This window comes from Heterodontus francisci, chromosome 13, assembly GCF_036365525.1.
Source record: "Heterodontus francisci isolate sHetFra1 chromosome 13, sHetFra1.hap1, whole genome shotgun sequence".
Classification (NCBI taxonomy): Eukaryota; Metazoa; Chordata; class Chondrichthyes; order Heterodontiformes; family Heterodontidae; genus Heterodontus; species Heterodontus francisci.
The window spans coordinates 87,834,619-87,854,213 of NC_090383.1; the positions used below are offsets into that span (position 1 = coordinate 87,834,619).

At 40.0% G+C, this 19,595-nt stretch overlaps 1 protein-coding gene across 6 annotated transcripts in view; it reads left to right on the plus strand.

The window, feature by feature from the left end:
• The window catches only part of LOC137376482 (echinoderm microtubule-associated protein-like 4), a 465,004-nt gene that overhangs the window by 408,640 nt on the left and 36,769 nt on the right, over positions 1–19,595 (plus strand). For all 6 annotated transcript variants that reach the window (XM_068045141.1, XM_068045140.1, XM_068045139.1 and 3 more), the window contains one exon: positions 7,148–7,236. In XM_068045141.1, the coding sequence (XP_067901242.1) occupies positions 7,148–7,236 (89 nt within the window). The remainder of the gene's footprint in view (positions 1–7,147; positions 7,237–19,595) is intronic.

Consider the following 19,595-nt stretch of genomic DNA (forward strand, 5'->3'; position numbering starts at 1 on the left):
TTAAACCCTTCAACAGGAATAGGAAGGAAGGGCAAATCACAGAGAAAAACAATTTTGGATCATTTTTGTGTAATAAATTGTGACAAATGGGGAAACTATGACTAGTGTTTTTTTGTCTCATAGTCAGGAAGCCACAGAGAACTTCAAGTGCAGGATACTGCAGCTCCGTGGATTTTATGTGGTTTGGCAATTGTGATTCTGACAATACAGATTAAAGAATATCCATATAACGATGACTGATTCAGTTTGTGGTCTGGGTAGGGTACAGAAAGACTGAGAAAAGCTTGTGTTCTGTAAGTGATTCTGTTTTTTGTTTAAAAATAAAGGAATTTATAGTTAAACTGAATAAATGTTTTTTAATCAAGAGAGCACTGAAAGAACTAATTTGGCAACAGTGTTGCTGGTTGCCACATGACTCAGGTCGGAGATGGAGCGGAAACCCTGGTAACGGGCAGAGAAGTCACTAGCCTTCCTTTGATTGGACAAGCCCAGTAGTAACAGAGAGCACCTGGATGGGCAGAAAACTGACAAGTATTCTGGTTGTGTGTCAGTGTGTGTGTGTGGTTTTACCTTCTAGAGGAAGAGACCAGATTCTTGCTGAATGTTTAGAAAGTCAAGTCTGCTGCAAAAGAAGGAGAGAATTCCAAGGAAGAACAGAATACTACAGACCAGCTCACTTTCTAGGCTCTGAGAAGTCCATTGTGTCAATTCATCTTGTTCCCTGTATTTAAGAAAAGCCTGCTAAATTACTTTTCAACGCCGCCTGAAAAGAACTGTTCTGGAAGTGTCTAGTGACCTGTCTACATGTACTCGGAAGTTAGACTGTATTCCAGTTTGGAACAACATATCTCATCTGTTTCCTTCAAAAAGGAGCAAGTAGTTAACCCAAATGCTTTTTGTCTGTAACAGAGCTCTGACCCAAAACTCCCTTTTTATTTTTTCGGTTAACCAGTATACATATATGTGTGTGTGTATAAGTGTAAGATCTAAGGTAAAAAGGGGACTTTAAAATTTAATGTTGGGACGTTAAAAATTCGATCTGTGTATTTAAGTTTTACTTCATTATTAGTTAAGACTTGTTTTATAATAAACTGATAATTTTGTCATTCAGTAAAGAAACCTGATTAGTGTGTTCTATTCTGGGGAAAAATAGAGTATGTGATTAACAATATTGATAAGTGGGAAAATATTAAAATAATATGTTGTGACCTGTGGAGAAGTGGGACTGAATTAACAGTGTACTGCTCCTGCCTCGGTCGTAACACTTGTCATTTCCTGAATTTTAGCAGTTATTTCAGTGCAGAGTAAAATAACTGCTTGGTTATTGTGTTGGTGTTGAGAATTTAGAGATAGGTAAAATCTGTTGAAATATTGAAACTTATTTAAAAACAAAGCATTAATTTTGAGGTATTTAAATATAGTTAGCATTGAAAAGGAAGAGTATATCATTTGAAATATGTACCTTGCTGTGATAGGTTGAAGTCTACAAACAAGACAATATATAAATGTTTCCTTTGTTTTCCTTTGTTCCATGACCTTCTGGTCAGTTCTTCCCTGTGACCTTGTCCAATCAACACCTCTTTTTTGTTATCTCTTACCCCATCCCCCGCTTTACTTGCTTAAAACCTTTTACATTTCTAATATTTGTCAGTTCTGAAGAAGGGTCACTGACCTGAACCGCTAACTCTGCTTCTCTCTCCACAGATTCTGCCAGACCTGCTGAGTATTTCCAGTATTTCTTGTTTTTATTTCAGATTTCCAGCATCTGCAGTATTTTGCTTTTATATAAATGTTTCCTGCCTGCCCAGAGTGTGTCATAGAGTATTTCACTATGATTCAATTCATCTTATTCAAGATACCAGGGAAAATAGTTCACAGATATTTAGTTATTCTGGTCTGGAGTATATTTAAATAAAGATCTTAGTCCAGACTGTCATATGTCTGGAATATATTTTGCCTTATATTTCTGAAGCTTCTAAAGTAAGCCTGATGAATGGCATTTCTAATATAACTAATGTTTTGCCAGACATTGCTGGAATGTTTGTGATAGTTGTGGTCTCATTCACTTTTAATGCTACATTTTGGCTATTCTGATAACAGTTTAAAAGATTTCCAACAAGGGGCAGATGAAGAGGTTTGAGACAGAACAATTGAAGAGTCAGTGCACACTAAACTTTCTGAGCAACAGAATGCTTTATTGTGGTTCTCATCAGTAATTATAGCCTTGTCCTCAAAAAAGTCTCCAATGTATGTTTTAAACCAGTATTCTCTGTCGACCCATACCTCCGGGCTGGAGGAAGTTGCAAGGAATGAGGAGTAGGAAAATAAATGCTTGCAAAAGAAGTTAAGGATAGTATTGGAGTCATACTTGGCACAAAGGAAGATGGTTGTGGTTGTTGGAGGCCAATCATCTCTGCCCCAGGATATTGCTTGCAGGAGTTCCTCATTGTCGTGTCCCAACCATCTTCAGCTGCTTCATCAGTGACCTCCCTTTATCATAAGGTCAGAAGTGGGGATGTTTGCTGATTGTTCGATGTTCAGCACCATTCGCAACTCCTCAGATTCTAAAGCTGACCATGTCCACATGCAGCAGGACCTAGACAACATTCAGGCTTGGGCTGATAAGTGGCAAGTAACATTCATGCCACACAAGTGCCAGGCAATGATGATCTCCAACAAGAGAGAATCAAACCATCTCCCCTTGCCATTCAATGGCTTTGCCATCGCTGAATCCCCCACCATCAACATCCTGAATTGGAGCAATCATATTAATACTATGGCTACAAGAGCAGGTCAGAGACTGGGAATCCTGCAGCAAGTAACCCATCTCCTGACTCCCCAAAGCCTGTCCACCATCTACAAGGCCCAAGTCAGGAGTGCGATGGAATACTCTCCACTTGTGTGGATGGCTACAGCTCCAACAACACATAGGAAGCTCGACACCATCCAGGGCAAAGCAGCCCGCTTGATTGGCACTCCATCTACCATCTTAAAAAAAAAAAAAAATTGGAAGAAGAGCTGGAGTATTGTGTACAGTTCTGGTCACCACATTACAGAAAGGACATAATTGCTCTGGAGAGAGTACAGTGGAGATTTACAAGAATGTTGCCAGGGCTTGAAAGTTGCAGCTATGAGGAAAGATTGGATAGGCAGTAAGCCTGAGGATTGGGAGAATTTTAGAAACAGAAAAGGATGGCCTAATAATTGATAAAAGGGAAAAATAGAAAATGAGAGTAAACTAGCAAGAAATATAAAAATAGATTGTAAGAGCTTCTACAGGTATGTAAAAAGGAAGAGAGTAGCAAAAGTGAACTTTGATCTCTTAGAGGCTGAGATGGGAGAAATTATAATTTAGTTTAGTTTAGAGATACAGCACTGAAACAGGCCCTTCGGCCCAGCGAGTCTGTGCCGACCATCAACCACCCATTTATACTAATCCTACACTAATCCCATATTTCTACCACATCCCCACCTGTCCCTATATATCCCTACCTATACTAGGGACAATTTATAATGGCCAATTTACCTACCAACCTGCAAGTCTTTTGGCATGTGGGAGGAAACTGGAGCACCCGGAGGAAACCCACACAGACACAGGGAGAACTTGCAAACTCCACACAGGCAGTACCCAGAATTGAACCCGGGTCGCTGGAGCTGTGAGGCTGCGGTGCTAACCACTGCGCCACTGAATGTAGATGACAGTTGTTTTTAAAATCACGTTACAACAGACTGGGGAAGCTGGTATTTAAATAATATCTGGGTACACGGAGTTAGGTTACAGATCAGCCATGATCTCATTGAATGGCAGAACAGGCTCGAGGGGCTAAATGGCCGACTCCTGCTCCAATGTCCCTAATAAACTTGGACTCAAATACAGCTGATGAATGGAAAGTCATGGGAGAACTGGAGAGAAGGCAGTGCAACAGGAAACCAGCACTTGAGCAGAGTTACAGAGTTGGGGAAGTCTGGGGAGAAAGTACATTGGAACTGGAGTGGGACATTCAGCCCATCGAGCCTGCTGCACCATAATGGGGAATAAGGAAATGGCAGAGGTGTTAAACAAATATTCTTCACAGTAGAAGACACAAAAAGCATAACAAAAATAGTGGAGAACCAAGGGGCAAATGAGAGTGAGGAAGTTAAAGTAATTACTATCAGTAGAGGAAAAGTACTAAACCTGATGGCCTAGGTTCTTAGGCTGTGAAAATGTAGCTGCAGAGATGGTGGATGCATTAGTTGTGATCTTACAAAATTCCCTGGATTCCAGAGCAGTCCCAGTGATTGGGAGGTGGTAAATGTAGTACTGCTATCAAGAAAGGAGGGAGAGAGAAAACAGGAAACTGCAAGCCAATCAACCTGACATCAGTTGTCAAGAAAATTCTGGAATTTATTATTGAGGAGTTAAGGCACTTAAAAAATCATACTATGATTATGCAGAGTAAACATGGTTTTATGAAAGGGAAATTGTGTCTGACAAATTGAGTTTTTTGAGGATGTACCTAAGAGGGTAAATAAAGGGGAACCAGTGGATGTGGTATATTTGGATTTCCAAAAGACTTACGACAAGGTGCCACATGAAAGGTTATTGCACAAGATAAGGGTTGAGGGCAATGCAGACTGTAACTATTTGGATGCCGCAAGGATCAGTGCTGGGACCTGAACTATTTACAATCTATATTAATAACTTGGATACATTATCTCAATACCTTCATCTAGATTTCTGATGATACAAAGCTAGGTGGAAACATTGAGCTGTGAGGAGGACACAAAGAGGCTGCAAAGGGATATAAACTGGCTCAGTGAGTGGGCAACAAGCTGACAGATGGAGTATAATGTGGGAAAATGTGAGCTTATTCACTTTGGCAGGAAGAATAGAATAACAGTATTTTTTTTTTTTAAATAGTGAGAAACTTTTAAATGTTGATGTTCAGAGAGATTTGGGTGTCCATGTACTAGAAAACAAAGTTAGCATGCAGGTACAGCAAACAATGCAGAAGGCAAATGGCTTGCTGGCCTTTATTGCAAGGGGGTTATGGTGCAACTGTAAGGAAGTCTTACTATAATTGTACAGGGCTTTGGTGAGACCACACGTGGAGTACTGTGCATAGTTTAGGTCTCCTTACCTAAGAAAGGATATACTTGTCTTGGAGATGGTGCAGTGAAGATTCAGAAGATTGATTCCTGGAATGAAAGGGTTGTCCTATGTTGAGAGGTTGAGTAGAATGGGCCTATACCCTTTAAAGTTTCATAAAATGACAGGTGATCTCATTAAAACATATAAAATTCTTACAGGGCTTGACAGAGTAGATGCTGTGAAGTTGTTTCCCCTGGCTGGGAAGTCTAGAACTAGGGGCCATAGTCTCAGAATAAGCGGTCGATCTTTTAAGACTGAGGCGAAGAAGAATTTCTTTACTTAGAGGGGTTAGAATCTTTGGAATTCTCTACCCCAGCGGATTGTGAATGCTCCAATCGTTGAGTATATTCAAGGCCGAGATAGTTAGATCTTTGGACTCTAGGAAAACCCAGGGATATGGGGATCAGGTGGGAAAGTGGAATTGAGATCAAACTTCAGTCATGATCTTACTGGATGGCGGAGCAGACTTGAGGGGTCCTAAGGCCTACTTCTCCTATTTCTTATGTACTTCTAATGCTATCACTTTTAGGGTATGTTTGAGTTGTAGCTACCCATCTAAGACAGATCACTGCAGAGCCAGTTCCAGCTATGCAGTACTTTGTACTACCTGGCTCTCATTTAAATTTCCATGCCTAGGAGAAAGGTGTGGGCAAGCATGCTTTAAGTGCATGTGCAGACATACACTAATGACAAATATTTTATATGGTTTGAGAACGAGTGCACCTAATTTCCCAAAACATTTAAAACAATTCTCTGTAAATTAATGAAGTACCTGGGGAATCCAAGGGGTCCCCTCGCTATTTTTAGCTGATACAAAACAAAATACCGCAGGTGCTGTAAATCTGAAATAAAAACTGGAAGTACTCAGCAGGTCTGGAAGCATCTATGGAGAAAACAACAGAATTAACGTTTCAGGTCACTGACCTTTCATCAGATCTTGGAAAAGTTAGAGATGTAATAATTTAAGCAAGTGAAAGGAGGGAGGGTGGGAAAAAGAACAAAATGGAAGCTGTGTTAGGATGGGAGACTGTCCTGCTGTTACCTCTGTTTCTCTCTCCACAGATGCTGCCAGGCCTGCTGAGTATTTCCAACATTTTCTATATTTATTTTTAAACCTGTTTTGATATCACATTGGAGATGTAATCTATGCAGTATTAAACCCAAGCTGTGCAAGATACCTCCGCAAGGATGTCTCATATGTCTCCCCTCTAGTCAAGTCGGGGCATGCCTTTGGTGGTGTTTTACATGGCTAAACTGTAACTACTTACCAAGGTGCAAAAGTATCAGTGTAACTGCACCTTTAGAGGTGGTTTGAATTTTTAAAAATGTTTTGGCTTTTTTAAAAACGTCTTTTAATTTATGACATTCTACATCTCATACTCCTCACCCATGATTTTAATTCTACTGTATTATTTCAGTAGTTGCACATGGCAGTGGGGTGAAATTAATATCTGGTGAACTGTTGGGAAATGTTTCCAGGCATCCAATTTTCAGACACACTCTTTATTGTTTTCTCTAGCATTTAAATAAAAGTTGAGAGTTTCACAGTCATAGCCAAGGAAAACATTGAAATCTGTCACACTGATGCAAATCTTTGGAATACAATCAGTGGGAAAGTAGTGATTGTCAAAAATACGCCTTCTCACAGCTGGCCCATTCTAAGGAATTGTTTAAAGCATACACCTCAATATAACACTTTTTGACTGATACTCAAGTCGTGCATTCTGTATTTGTAAACCAAATTTATTCACAATTAAAAGCGTAAGGCATACATCTCTCTTCACCTTCAGGCAAGGCCTGTGTACTTCAAATAGAATTTTAACATAGTACAGCTAAGTGTGGGAAAATATTAATTGGAATGAATGTATCTAATTAAAAAGCAACATTTTAGCCGATTAATGAACTGAGAAAGATGTTCCCAAGTAAATGTAATATTTATTGATGCATACTACAATGTAAGCGAATTGCTTAAGTAGCAATGAATTTGATTTATTAATATTTCTTGTATGGCAGGTGGTTTGTTCTAGATGCTGAGACAAAAGACCTGGTTTCAATACACACTGATGGAAATGAACAGCTGTCAGTGATGCGGTATTCTCCAGGTAATTGAATTTGTTTTATCTTTGTTCCAATCATTGTATTGTAACATCATTTAAAATGCTATGTTGCAATCATGAGCAAAAGTGATGAGTGCAGTTTGTATGTGGGTGAAAAGTTTCCAATTATTTTCCAGTTCTTCCCAGGTCTTACTGATGACCAGGTCTGATTTGGCTCTGGTAAAGTTATTTCTAACCAGAGGAACGCAAGGTGCAAATTCTAGCCTTGACTGATATTTGCACTTGTCTTGGCAGGTAGATAATTATGTAACAAAGCATTGCTTTTCAAAGAGAAAGTAACATTAGCAGGATCAGCCTCGCCTCAATTTATCACAAAATGTCTGTGTTTGCAAAGGCATTAGCATCAGCAGACCAAATTATCTTGCACTCCTAAATTAAGTGCTATTATGGAAGGAAGCCAAGATGGGAAGGGAAATATAAATAAATTAAAAGATAACCTATGGGGTAATTTTCATTTTAAATGAAACACTTGTTAAATCTTTTGTATATATACTTTTATATAATTGTGATCAATTTTCATGGTACATTTGCCTATCTGACTTATTTTCTTAATAGCCAATTATAAAGGTGCGTTCAGCAGTAATGCGTTAATACTAGGTGGCATTGTTAGGTTTCTGTGACATGCGAGGCCTACAAGAATTAAATCCTGATAAATTTTATTTCAGAAATACCTCTTCAAATAGGTAGAGCAAAGCATAACTTTATCTGATTAGATATTTTGGAACCAGGAGTGCTTCTACACTTGCTAATGGGTTATAGTGTAGAATATTTTGAGTCATTGGCTTCTCCGTTGCCATGTTTGTCCGTTATCATGTAGCAGGTGATGTACACAGTTACCATAAGTGAACCAGCATCAGCAGATTTTATTTTTCAATAAGTAAAACCCTGAAACAGATTACAACTCTACTGTAATAAGTTGTTATTTTTACAGTGAAACACAAAGTACTTTTATAATCTGAAACATATCATCTGCTTTGCTAAGAACTGACTAAACTTACTTAACTCAGAAATTAGGTAACATGATGAACATGATTGACTAGCCCCAGGACCATACTTACCACCTTCTTGTTGGAGCCTGTCTAATGTTTAGTTGTAGCTGTTTCATAGGATTTTCTGAGAACTTAAATCATTTTAGCTTCTTAACTCAATATACATGCCAATTGTCAGTGTTTTAACCTATTTCTGTTGTTTTAAAATAGTATTGGTGTTTTTTTCAGTCACAAACAATTAGATCACTTGGAAAGTGGGACTGGAAATTTCTAGAACTAATCAGATCTGTTCTATGACAGGAGCCAGTCAAACAATTAGGCTGGTGAAGGGCAGGACTGGAAGCTGCCAGAACCAATTAATCTAATTTGTTCTCCCGCTGTTGCACATGAACTTGAGGCAGTAAAATTTTTAAATGAGTTGATGGTTTCTGCGTGTTTATTCGGTATATATCTGTAATGTGAAGGTTTATTTTCTTCAAGACTAGTTGTAGTTTTTTTTTTAAAGAGATTAGGCAATAGATCCTCATGACTGCATGAACTGGCTTTATTTAAACATTCCTGGTGAAATTGCCATGGGTTAGAATTAGTTATGCTAAGATTCCAATACTGTATTTAGAGTTTACTACAACATACTACTGTGGTGCATGATGTGAACTTTTAGCCTGTTTATCAGTCAATTGTAGTGCCCGATTATGTTCTAAAATTTTGAAGGCTAAATTCACTTTGTTTATATCCTAATTGTGGAGGTTTCTTTGTTACCTGACAGTAATCAAGAAAGGGTCCACATCATCCATAATAGAGTGATGTGAATATTCAGTCACTATACTAGATAGTGAACCTCAAACCGGAGGCAGTCGTGTATATAGTATACTTAAAAAGTGATATTGACACATGCTATGTTCCTCCGTGTACCAGAATATATGGACCTCTCCCATAAGAATTTATTTTTCCTGTACCCAAAAGCGCACAATTCAGCTTCCTGTGCCTGTTCTTGCAGGACTGGAGTATTGTTACGACCGAGGTAGGAGGAGTACACTATCTTTTCTAGTTCCACTTCTCCACAGGTCACAACAAATACCCAGTTACCGATGCGGTCAATCATATGCTCTACTCTTCATCCCAGAATAACATACACCAACCAGGTTTCTTGAATAAACTACAAAATTATCAGTTTATTATAAAACAAGATTTAATCAGTAAAGAAGTAAAGCATTAACACAGATTGAAATACGAAAGTTTCCTTTTACCTTAGCCTCTCACGCACACCAGTTAACCAAAAAAAAATTCTTTTTAGAGCTCTGTTACAAAAAAAAAAGACAAACAAGAACACTTTGGCCAAATACTTGCTAATTCTTGACGAAAAAAAGAGAAGATATGGGAAGATATCAGTTGTCCCTTTTTGGTTTGGCATCCCAAATATGCTTAGACGGCTGTCACTGGGATCTTTCTAGAGCAGTTCTTTTCAGGCGACGTTGAGGATCAATTGGCAGGCTTTCCAGTAGAAATGTGGCATCAGGGGTTTCTGGCAGGATTTTAAGGAGAAATGCAGGTTGAAGCTGCATCCACCACCCTCTCAGGCAGTGCATTCCAGATGCTAACCACTTGCTGCTTAAAGTTTTTCCTCATGTTGTCATTGCTTCTTTTGCCAATCACCTTGAATTAGTGTCCCCTGGTTCTGGATCCTTCTGCCAATGGGAACAGTTTCTTCCTACCTACTGTTTCCTGATCCCTCATGATTTTGAACACCTCTATCAATTCTCCTCTTAATCTTCTCCAAGGAGAACAGCCCCAGCTTCACCAACCTATCCATGTAACTGAAGTTCCTCATCACTGGAACCATTCTCATGAATCTTTTCTGCACTTTTTCTAATGCCTTCGCATCCTTCCTAAAGTGTGTTGCCTAGAACTGGACACGGTATTCTAGTTGAGGCTGAACCAGTGTTTTATACAGGTTTGTCATAACTTCCTGGCTTTGTGCCTGCCTCTGGCATTTTATAGATGTGATAGTGGGTTAGTTTTGTCTTGTGAATGTAGAAAGTACTACGAGTTAGGATTATTGTAGCTGCACACTACAAATTAACATGTATATTTGGGGCTCTACTTCTGAAGAAAGAAACTGAACCCTATAAAACTATATTGAAGTCCATGCAACTACTTTAATTTTCATATTGAAAACATCTAATTCATCCAAGAGAAGTTATCTTTGACTTTAGATACAGAACTATAGTAAGCTCCAAAACACCAGAAAATGTACAAAAACTGGTGAAAACCAAGCATTTCTTTAAGGAGGTGGCATGCTCCCAGATCCTACTAGAAGATAAATTGTGTCTTCAGTACTTGCATTTCCTTTAAGTATCTTCTAAATTTAGCACTGCTACACACTAATTTTTTTTTCATCGGCATAATAAAATTGAAATTTGAGTAAATCTGCAGCTTAATTTCTGACATGCTGCACTTTTATTCTAGATCCTACTCTTCATGTCATCAAGCCTATATTCAGGATTGTTTTTGAGCTATCAACTATTTAGGGCTATGTCTATTCTTTCTAGTTTTCTTTATTGTCCTGTATATAGTTTACTTAAAAAGTGATACGATTTACACATACTGTGTTCCTCCATGTACCAGAATATATGGACCTTTCCCATAAGAACTTATTTTTCCTCCAATTATCTAAAGGTTTAGAAAATAATAGTATATGATTCTTGCATCCCAGGTGATTTGCCTGTCTTCTCAGCTGTTTCCAAGAAGATATTTATAATTCTAACTAATCAGATTTTATTCCCATAATTTTTCTTACTGAAAGGCATGGTTTTAACTTGGACTGTGGATATAGACATTGCAAATTACTTTCCACTTGATTTTCTTATAAATCACTTTTGTCGAATTGCATTGCTTAAATTAAAGAAACCTTGCACAAATCCATTTTATTTCCAAATATTTATTTAAGAGAATTTGGGTCTGTAATCATGAATACTTTCTTGTGCTGTTTATCTCTGCTTTTTACTTCTAATTACCGGTTCTGGGATTGACTGTAATTAAGAATGCAGCATAGACATCAGAGCCATAATTATACAAACTGCATTACCAAAAAATTAAGGAACTTCATTCTAAAAATAATGTTTGGAATGTAATTTATGTGCATGTACATGTTTTCCTGATGAAAACCTTCATTCTGAAAATGGTCCCTCTCAACTTCAATTTATGATGGCTGATTTTTGTTTGTTACTTTGATATAAGAACATAAGATTTAAATTTAAAAAGTCATTCAACCCATCAAGTCCACTCTATCCAGAGTTAACATATAATTGCTCCATCATGCGCTCCATTGCAATTTGCATGACCTGGTCAGGCCCTAAGTGTAGGGCCTGCCTTTTGGCTTGCCTGGGCACTTGAAAAGCCAGGAGGGAATGGAAGTGCAGCTGCAATCTTGGAAGGTAACAGGAAGTCCAGTTCCAGGATTGGCACGAATTTCAAAGAGCTGGCTGTGTCACAGTATTGCCCATTAATTTAAATGTACCAGGCTTCACAATTGTGGCGAACTCAAAAAAAAAAAACCCTCAGATTTATATAGATAATCAGGTAATTCCAAGAAATTACGATATATCAGATTTTTTTTTCCTGTTCCATCAATTCCCTTTCAACTATTAGAATAAGCAAGAGTGCCCAAAGCCTCTGCTAATTTGTACCCAAAGCAATATGCTGATTTGTCAGTTAAAAATAAAACTATTTGCTATGGTCATCCCACTCCTTCAAACCTGAGATTTTTTGTAGTTAGTGCATTTTGAGTTAACAGACTCAGCCAACAACTGTGAAAATTCCTTCTGTTCGATCTGGGTTTGTCAAATTAGTGTTGCAGAGCAATGGCCTTTGACTACAGTGATGCAAAATAAGCATTTACTTATTATGCTAATTGCCCTGTTAATTATTTTATAAAGGCATATAATAAAGAATGTGAACTGATATCTATAATTTATTCAGCTTATCTGCTTTTGTTACCTCTAGACTTGACTATTCTAATGCACTTCTGGCTGGTCTCCAGCCTTTTTCACTCTGTAAACATGAGGTCATCCAAAACTCTGCTGCAAGTGTCCTAACTAGCATCAAGTCCCATTGACCCATCACCCCTGTGCTTGTTACCCTCCATTGACTCCCAGAGAAGCAACACCTCAATTTTAAAATGCTTATTTATTTATTTAGAGATACAGCACTGAAACAGGCCCTTCGGCCCACCGAGTCTGTGCCGACCATCAACCACCCATTTTATACTAATCCTACATCAATCCCATATTCCGACCACATCCCCACCTTCCCTCACTTCCTTTACCACCTACCTACACTAGGGGCAATTTATAATGGCCAATTTACCTATCAACCTGCAAGTCTTTGGCTTTGGGAGGAAACCGGAGCACCCGGCGAAAACGCACGCGGTCACAGGGAGAACTTGCAAACACCACACAGGCAGTACCCAGAATTGAACAGGGTCGCTGGAGCTGTGAGGCTGCAGTGCTAACCACTGCGCCACTGTGCCGCCTTTTTAATTCCTCTATGGTCTCGCACCTCGCTATCTCTTTACTCTTCTCCAGTCCCACAACTCTCTGGGATATCTGACCTCCTGTAATTCTGACCTCTTGAGCATCCCTGATTTTAATCACACTAATGCTGTGCTTTTGGATGATGTCACTGAGGGGTAGCATGTAGATGAGTAGTGGGGGTGGGGTGCAAGGGTAGGTTCTTGGGAGACCGCAGAGGTAACAGGACGGGAGCAGGAAATTAAGCCATTGCCTCTGATTCTTTAGCTATGATTATATAGATTAGAATGGAACCAGGTGAGAGGCATTGGAGGAGGATGGTATGGTCAGCCATGTCAAAGGCTGCAGACAGGTCAAGAAGGAAGGGGAGGTAAAGTTTACCTTTGTCACAGTCACATAATTTTATTACATTTAAAGGGGCTATATAAATACAAGTTTTTGTTCTTTCACTAACTCCTTTGAATTCAGAGATTTTAAATCAAATGTAAAAAAAATCTATACTAAGTCTTTAATCAAAAATACAATTATATTTCACTTGGATTGATTGAGAGTTAAGAAAACCCGCACTCAAACAACGACGTGAAAGTAGTTGGGCGTCACTAATAAACTATTCAAAAGCAAAATCAAATGGAAACAAACTGTCCAATATCTGTTAATTTTTTCAACTTGCATTGAAACAACCAACATAACTAGAGGGTTTGGAAAAGTGTGACATTTCCAGCCCGAGTTTTTTCACAGCTGTCTGATCTGCTAGCCTAAATCAAGGATCTAGGAGTGGAAAAGAGTGTGACTTCTGTTCTACTTTAATGTCTGTCCTATTTTCCGCTGTCATTTCCAGTGATCAGAAATATCACTTGCTCATTCTTGGACAGGTACACGTCTATGTGCAGAACAGCTTTAATGTTATTATCTTTGACAAACCCGACTGTATTCTTACTGCAGACGGTACCAGGCACTATCTCCTTTCTGTCATGTCTGTAGGCTTCCAATATAACTAGCAGAAGAACTTGCATGTGCACCATCATGTATGTGAATTCCAGCCATGCCACAAGTACTGGGCACGCATTCTGCATGGCCACTGATCTGTGGAGGAGGAAAGACCTAATCGTATCAATTCAAACACTGGAAGCATGTTTCCTGGTTGCCTGAGTCTATTTGTTCAGTTTGTCAAAGCCAGAACAACCTTATCCAGTCTGGCACACACCTGGAGGTGGTCAGTGGTTTGTGAAGCTGCGCCTGGAGTGGCTATAAAGGCCAATTCTAGAGTGACAGACTCTTCCAAAGGTGTTCCAGATAAAATTGGTTGTAGGGGCTGTTACACAGTTGGCTCTCCCCTTGTGCTTCTGTCTTTTTTCCTGCCAACTGCTAAGTCTCTTTGACTCGCCACACTTTAGCCCCACCTTTATGGCTGCCCACCAGCTCTGGCGATCACTGGCAACTGACTCCCACGACTTGTGATCAATGTCACAGGACTTCATGTCGCGTTTGCACTTTTATTTAAAGTAGAGACATGGACGGCCGGTGGGTCTGATACCAGTGACGAGCTCGCTGTACAATGTGTCCTCGGGGATCCTGCCATCTTCCATGCTGCTCACATGGCCAAGCCATCTCAAGCGCCGCTGGCTCAGTAGGGTGTACATGCTGGGGATGTTGGCCGCCTCGAGAACTTCTGTGTTGGAGATATGTTACATATATGTATATGTATATATACACATAATATGTATCTCATGTGTTAACAGTAATAACCACTCTGGCCTGAAATTTTATTCCATCCATTTTAAGGAATCCTGCAAGGCTGACTAATATGGCTGAACAGAGGACCGTTCTTTTGGCACCACCTCATGCAGCACCACCCCTCCTTTTGTAGCCATCAAACAGAGAATTTGGTATTGTGCTGCTCTGTCATTGACCTACAGACTCATACATATACCTGTATTTCTTTTCTCTTCACTTTTTCTTGTTTCTTCAACATTGGGAAAGATGCCTTTCTGGCTGTCCAGAGACTTTCAGGATTTTGTCCCCATGTTGAGACATTCCTACAGTTGTCTCGTGCCTTTAAATTTGACTGCACTCACTTGTCTACTCCCACTATTGTGCTCCACAGGCCCATCCACACATGAAGGTTTGTCAGTGAACTGATCTTGAAATTCAATTTCAAACCATTTTGAGTCTGTTTAAAACCTGCCAACTGCTACTTTGATGTAAATAATGACAGTATTGGACAATCAAAATTTCAGCATTCATTGAGAAATTACACACCACCTTTACGGGTCATTATGCAGATCTCGCTATAGAGCTTCCATTCACTCCATCATGGCTTGCAGTATTCTCGCAGCATTCTCCAATCTATTCTTCATGCTATTAGTAGATTTCTCTACGTGAGGCTCATCTACAGCATGCTGTATGAGATGATCCCCAGTGACTACACCACAGCTTGCTGCTCTACCAGCCTCTTTCTTTCAACAGAGGAACAGTGAGCTCCATATCTCTCAGCTGTTCAGCCAAGAGGCAAAGCAGCCTGATCTCCTAACTGGTAATGTCCTGCTCACTTGTACTCAAGCTCCTTAAGAATTTTATATGTTTCAATTAGATCACTTCACATTCTAAATTCCAGGGAATATAAATAGGCCTAGTCTGCTCAGTCTCTCCTCCTAAAACGATCCCCTCATCCCAGGAGCCAGTCTACATAGAAACATAGAAAATAGGAGCAGGAGTAGGCCATTCGGCCCTTCGAGCCTGCTCCGCCATTCATTATGATCATGGCTGATCATCAAACTCCGTAACCTGTTACCACTTACTCCCCATACCCTTTGATCCCTTTAGACCCAAGAGTTATATCCAACTCCTTCTTGAAAAGATACAATGTTTTGGGATCAATTGCTTTCTATGGTAGCAAATTCCACAGGCTCGCCACTCTCTGGGTGAAGAAATTTCTCCTCATCTCAGTCCTGAAAGGTTTACCCTGTATCCTTAGACTATGACCCCTGGTTCTGGACTCTCCCACCATCGGGAACATCCTGCATCTACCCTGTCAAGTCCTGTTAGAATTTTATAGGTTTCTATGAGATCCCCCCTCACTCTTCTGAACTCCAGCTAATATAATCCTAACTGACTCAATCTCTCCTCATACATCAGTCCCGCCATCCCAGGAATCAGTCTGGTAAACCTTCAGTGCACTCCCTTTAGAGCAAGAACAGACTTCCTCAGATAAGGAGACTAAAACTGCACACACTATTCCAGGTGTGGCCTCACCAAGGCCCTGTATAATTGCAGCAAGACATCCCTGCTTCTGTACTCGAATCCTCTCGCTATGAAGGCTAACATACCATTTGCCTTTTTTACCGCCTGTTGGACCTGCGTGCTTACCTTCAGCTACTGGTGTACGAGAACGCCTAGGTCTCGCTTCATAGTCCCCTCTCTCAGTTTATAGCCATTCAGATAATCTGCCTTCCTGTTTTTGCTACCAAAGTGGATAACGTCACATTTACCCACATTATATCGTATTTGCCTTGCATTAGTCCACTCACTCAATTTGTCCAAATCACCCTGAAGCCTCTCTGCATCCTCATCACAACTCACCCTCCCACCTAGTTTTGTGTCATCTGCAAATTTGGCGATATTACATTTCTAGTGAACCTTCACTGTACTTCCTTTAAGGCGGGTATCTCATTCCTTAGGGAAGGAGACCGAAACTGCACACTACTCCAGGTGTGGCCTCACCAATGCCCTGTATAATTGTAGTAAGACTTCTTTACTCATACTCCAGTCCCTTTGTGACAAAAGCTAACGTTGCATTTATCTTCCTAATTGCTTGCTGTACCTGCATGTTAACTTTGTGATCCATATACAAAGACATCCAGGTCCCTCTGAATGCAAACATTTCCCAGTCGCTCACCATTCAAAAAATATTATATTTTTTTACATTCCCTACCAAGGTGGATAACTTCACATTTTGCCACATTGTATTCCATCTGCCATGTTGTTGCCCCTTCACCCAATCTGTCTGTATCTTTCTGCAACCTCTTTGCAACCTTCTCACTGCTTACTTTCCCACCAAACTTTGTATCGGCAGCAAACTTGTATACGTTACACTCAGTCCCCTCATCTAAGTCATTAATATAGATTGTAAATAGCTGAGGCACAACCCTGCTAGTTATAGCCTGCCAACCCAAAAAAAGTCCTGCTTATTCCTACTCTGTTTTTTGTCCATCAACCAATCCTCAATCTATGCTAATATATTACTTCCGATCCCATGAGACCTAATCTTGTATGGCACCTTTTTGAATGCTTTTTGAATATCCAAATATACAACGTCCACTGGTTCCCCCTTATCCATCCTACTAGTTTAAGTCCTTAGAAAATCTCTCCTAACAGATTTATAAACACAATTTCCCTTTCATAAATCCACGTTGATTCTGCTTAACCATATTATGATTTTGTACAAATGCCCTGTTACCACATCCCTAATAGATTTTTGCATTTTGCCTACTACTGATGTTTGGCTATCTGGCTTATAGCTCCCTACTTCCCCTTTTCTCAAATAGTGGGGTTATGCTTACTGATCTCCAGTCCTTGGAAACTGCTCTAGAATCTTAAGGAATTCTGGAAGATCAAAACCACTGCACCACTATCTCTGCAGCTACCTCGTTTAAAACTCTAAGATGCAGGTCATCAGGTCCAAGGGATTTGTCGCCACTTAGTCCCATTAATTCCTTTAGTACTATTTCTTTACTTGCACTGATTTCTTTAAGTTCCTCATTCCTGCTAGACCTTTGGTTCCCCATTATTTCCAGAATGTTTTTTGTGTTTCCACTGTGAAGACAGATACAAAGTATTTGTTTAATGGCTCTTTCATTTCCTTATTCCCCATTATAATTTCACCTGTCTCTGCCTCTAATGGGCCCACATTTAGTTCCACTAACCTCTTCCTATTTGTATGACTATAGAAAGGTTTACAGTCTTTTTATTCCTCCTACTAGACTAGTCTCATATTCTCTTTTCTCTTATCAATTTCTTGGTGGTTCTTTGCTGAATTCTAAAATCCTCCTATTCTTGGGGCTTACCACTCTTTTTGGCAACATTATAAGCCTTTTCCTTTGATCCAGTATTATCTTTCACTCCTCTTGATAGCCACAGTTGGGCCACTTTTTCTGTGGGGTTTTGTGCCTTAAAGGAATGTATATTTGTTGCAAATTATATATTTATTCTAAATGCTAGCCATTGCTTGTCTACTCTCCTATCTTTTCTTTTATTCATTCATAGGATGTGGGCATTGCTGGCAAGGCCAGCATTTGTTGCCCATCCCTAATTGCCCTTGAGAAGGTGGTGGTGAGCCATTTCTTGAACCGCTGCATTCCTTGTGGTTTAGGTACAGCATAGTGCTGTTAGGAAGGGCATTCCAGGATTTTGACCCAGCAACAGTGAAGGAATGTCGATATATTTCCAAGTCAGGATGGTGTGTGACTTGTAGGGGAACTTTCAGGTGGTGTTCCCATGTGCACTTCCTTCTTGGTCGTAGAGGTCACACGTTTGTAAGGTGCTGTCAAAGGAGCCTTTTGCAGTGAATTTTGTAGATGGTATACACTGCTGCCACTGACTACCAGTGGTGGAGGGAGTGAATGCTTAAGGTAGCGGATGGGCTGCTTTGACCCAGATGGTGTCAAGCTTCTTGAGTGTTGTTGGAGCTGCACTCATCCAGGCAAGTGGGGAGTATTCCTTCATATTCCTGACGTGCCTTGTAAATGATGGAAAGGCTTTGGGAGTCAGGAAGTGAAGCTTGCTGCAGAATTCCAATCTCTGACTTGCTTTTGGAACCACTGTATTTATGTGGTTGATCCAGTTAAGTTTTCAGTAAATGGTAACCCCCAGGATTTTGGTCGAACAATAGAATGGTTACAACACAGGAGGCCATTCGGCCATCATGTCTGTGTCGGCTCTCTGCAAGATCAATTTAGCTTATCCCACTCCCCTGCTTTCTCTTCAGGTGCTTATCCAATTCTCTTTTGAAAACCACGATTGAATCTGCCCCCACTACCCTCTCAGGCAGTGCATTCCAGATCCTAACCACTTGTTGCATAGAATAATGTTTTGTCATGTCGCCTTTGGTTCTTTTGTCAATCACCTTAAATCTGTAGTCTCTGGTTCTCGACCTCTCCACTATTTTGAATACCTCTATCAAATCTCCTCTCAACTTTCTCTCCTCCAAATAGAACAATCCTTGTAACTGAAGTCCCTCATCCCTGGAACCAGTCTCGTGAATCTTTTCTGCGTGCTCTCTAAAGTCTTCACATCCTTTCTAGAGTGTGGTGCCCAGAATTGGACACAATACACCAGCTGAGGCGGAACCAGTGTTTTATAAAAGTTCATCATAACCTCCTTTGATTTTGTATGCTCTGCCTCTATTTATAAAGCCCAGGAATCCCATATGCCTTTTTAAATACTTTCTCAACCTGCCCTGTCACCTTCGCTGATTTGTGCATACATACCCGCAGGTCTGTCTGTGCCTCCGCCCCCTTTAGAATTGCACCATTTCTCTTATATTGTCTCTCCTCGTTCTTCCTGCTAAAATGTGTATCGCTTGACATTTCTCTGCATTAAATTTCATCTCCCACTTGTCCACCCATTCCGCCAGCCTGTCTGTGTCCTCTTGAAGTCTATCAATATCCTCCTAACAGTTCACAATATATCCAAGTTTTGTGTCATCTGTAAATTTGAAATTGTGCTTGTACACCCAAGTCAAATCAGTTATGTATATCAAGAAAATTAGTGGTCCTAGTACTAACCTCTGGGGAACACCACTGTATATCTTCCTCCAGTCTGAAAAACA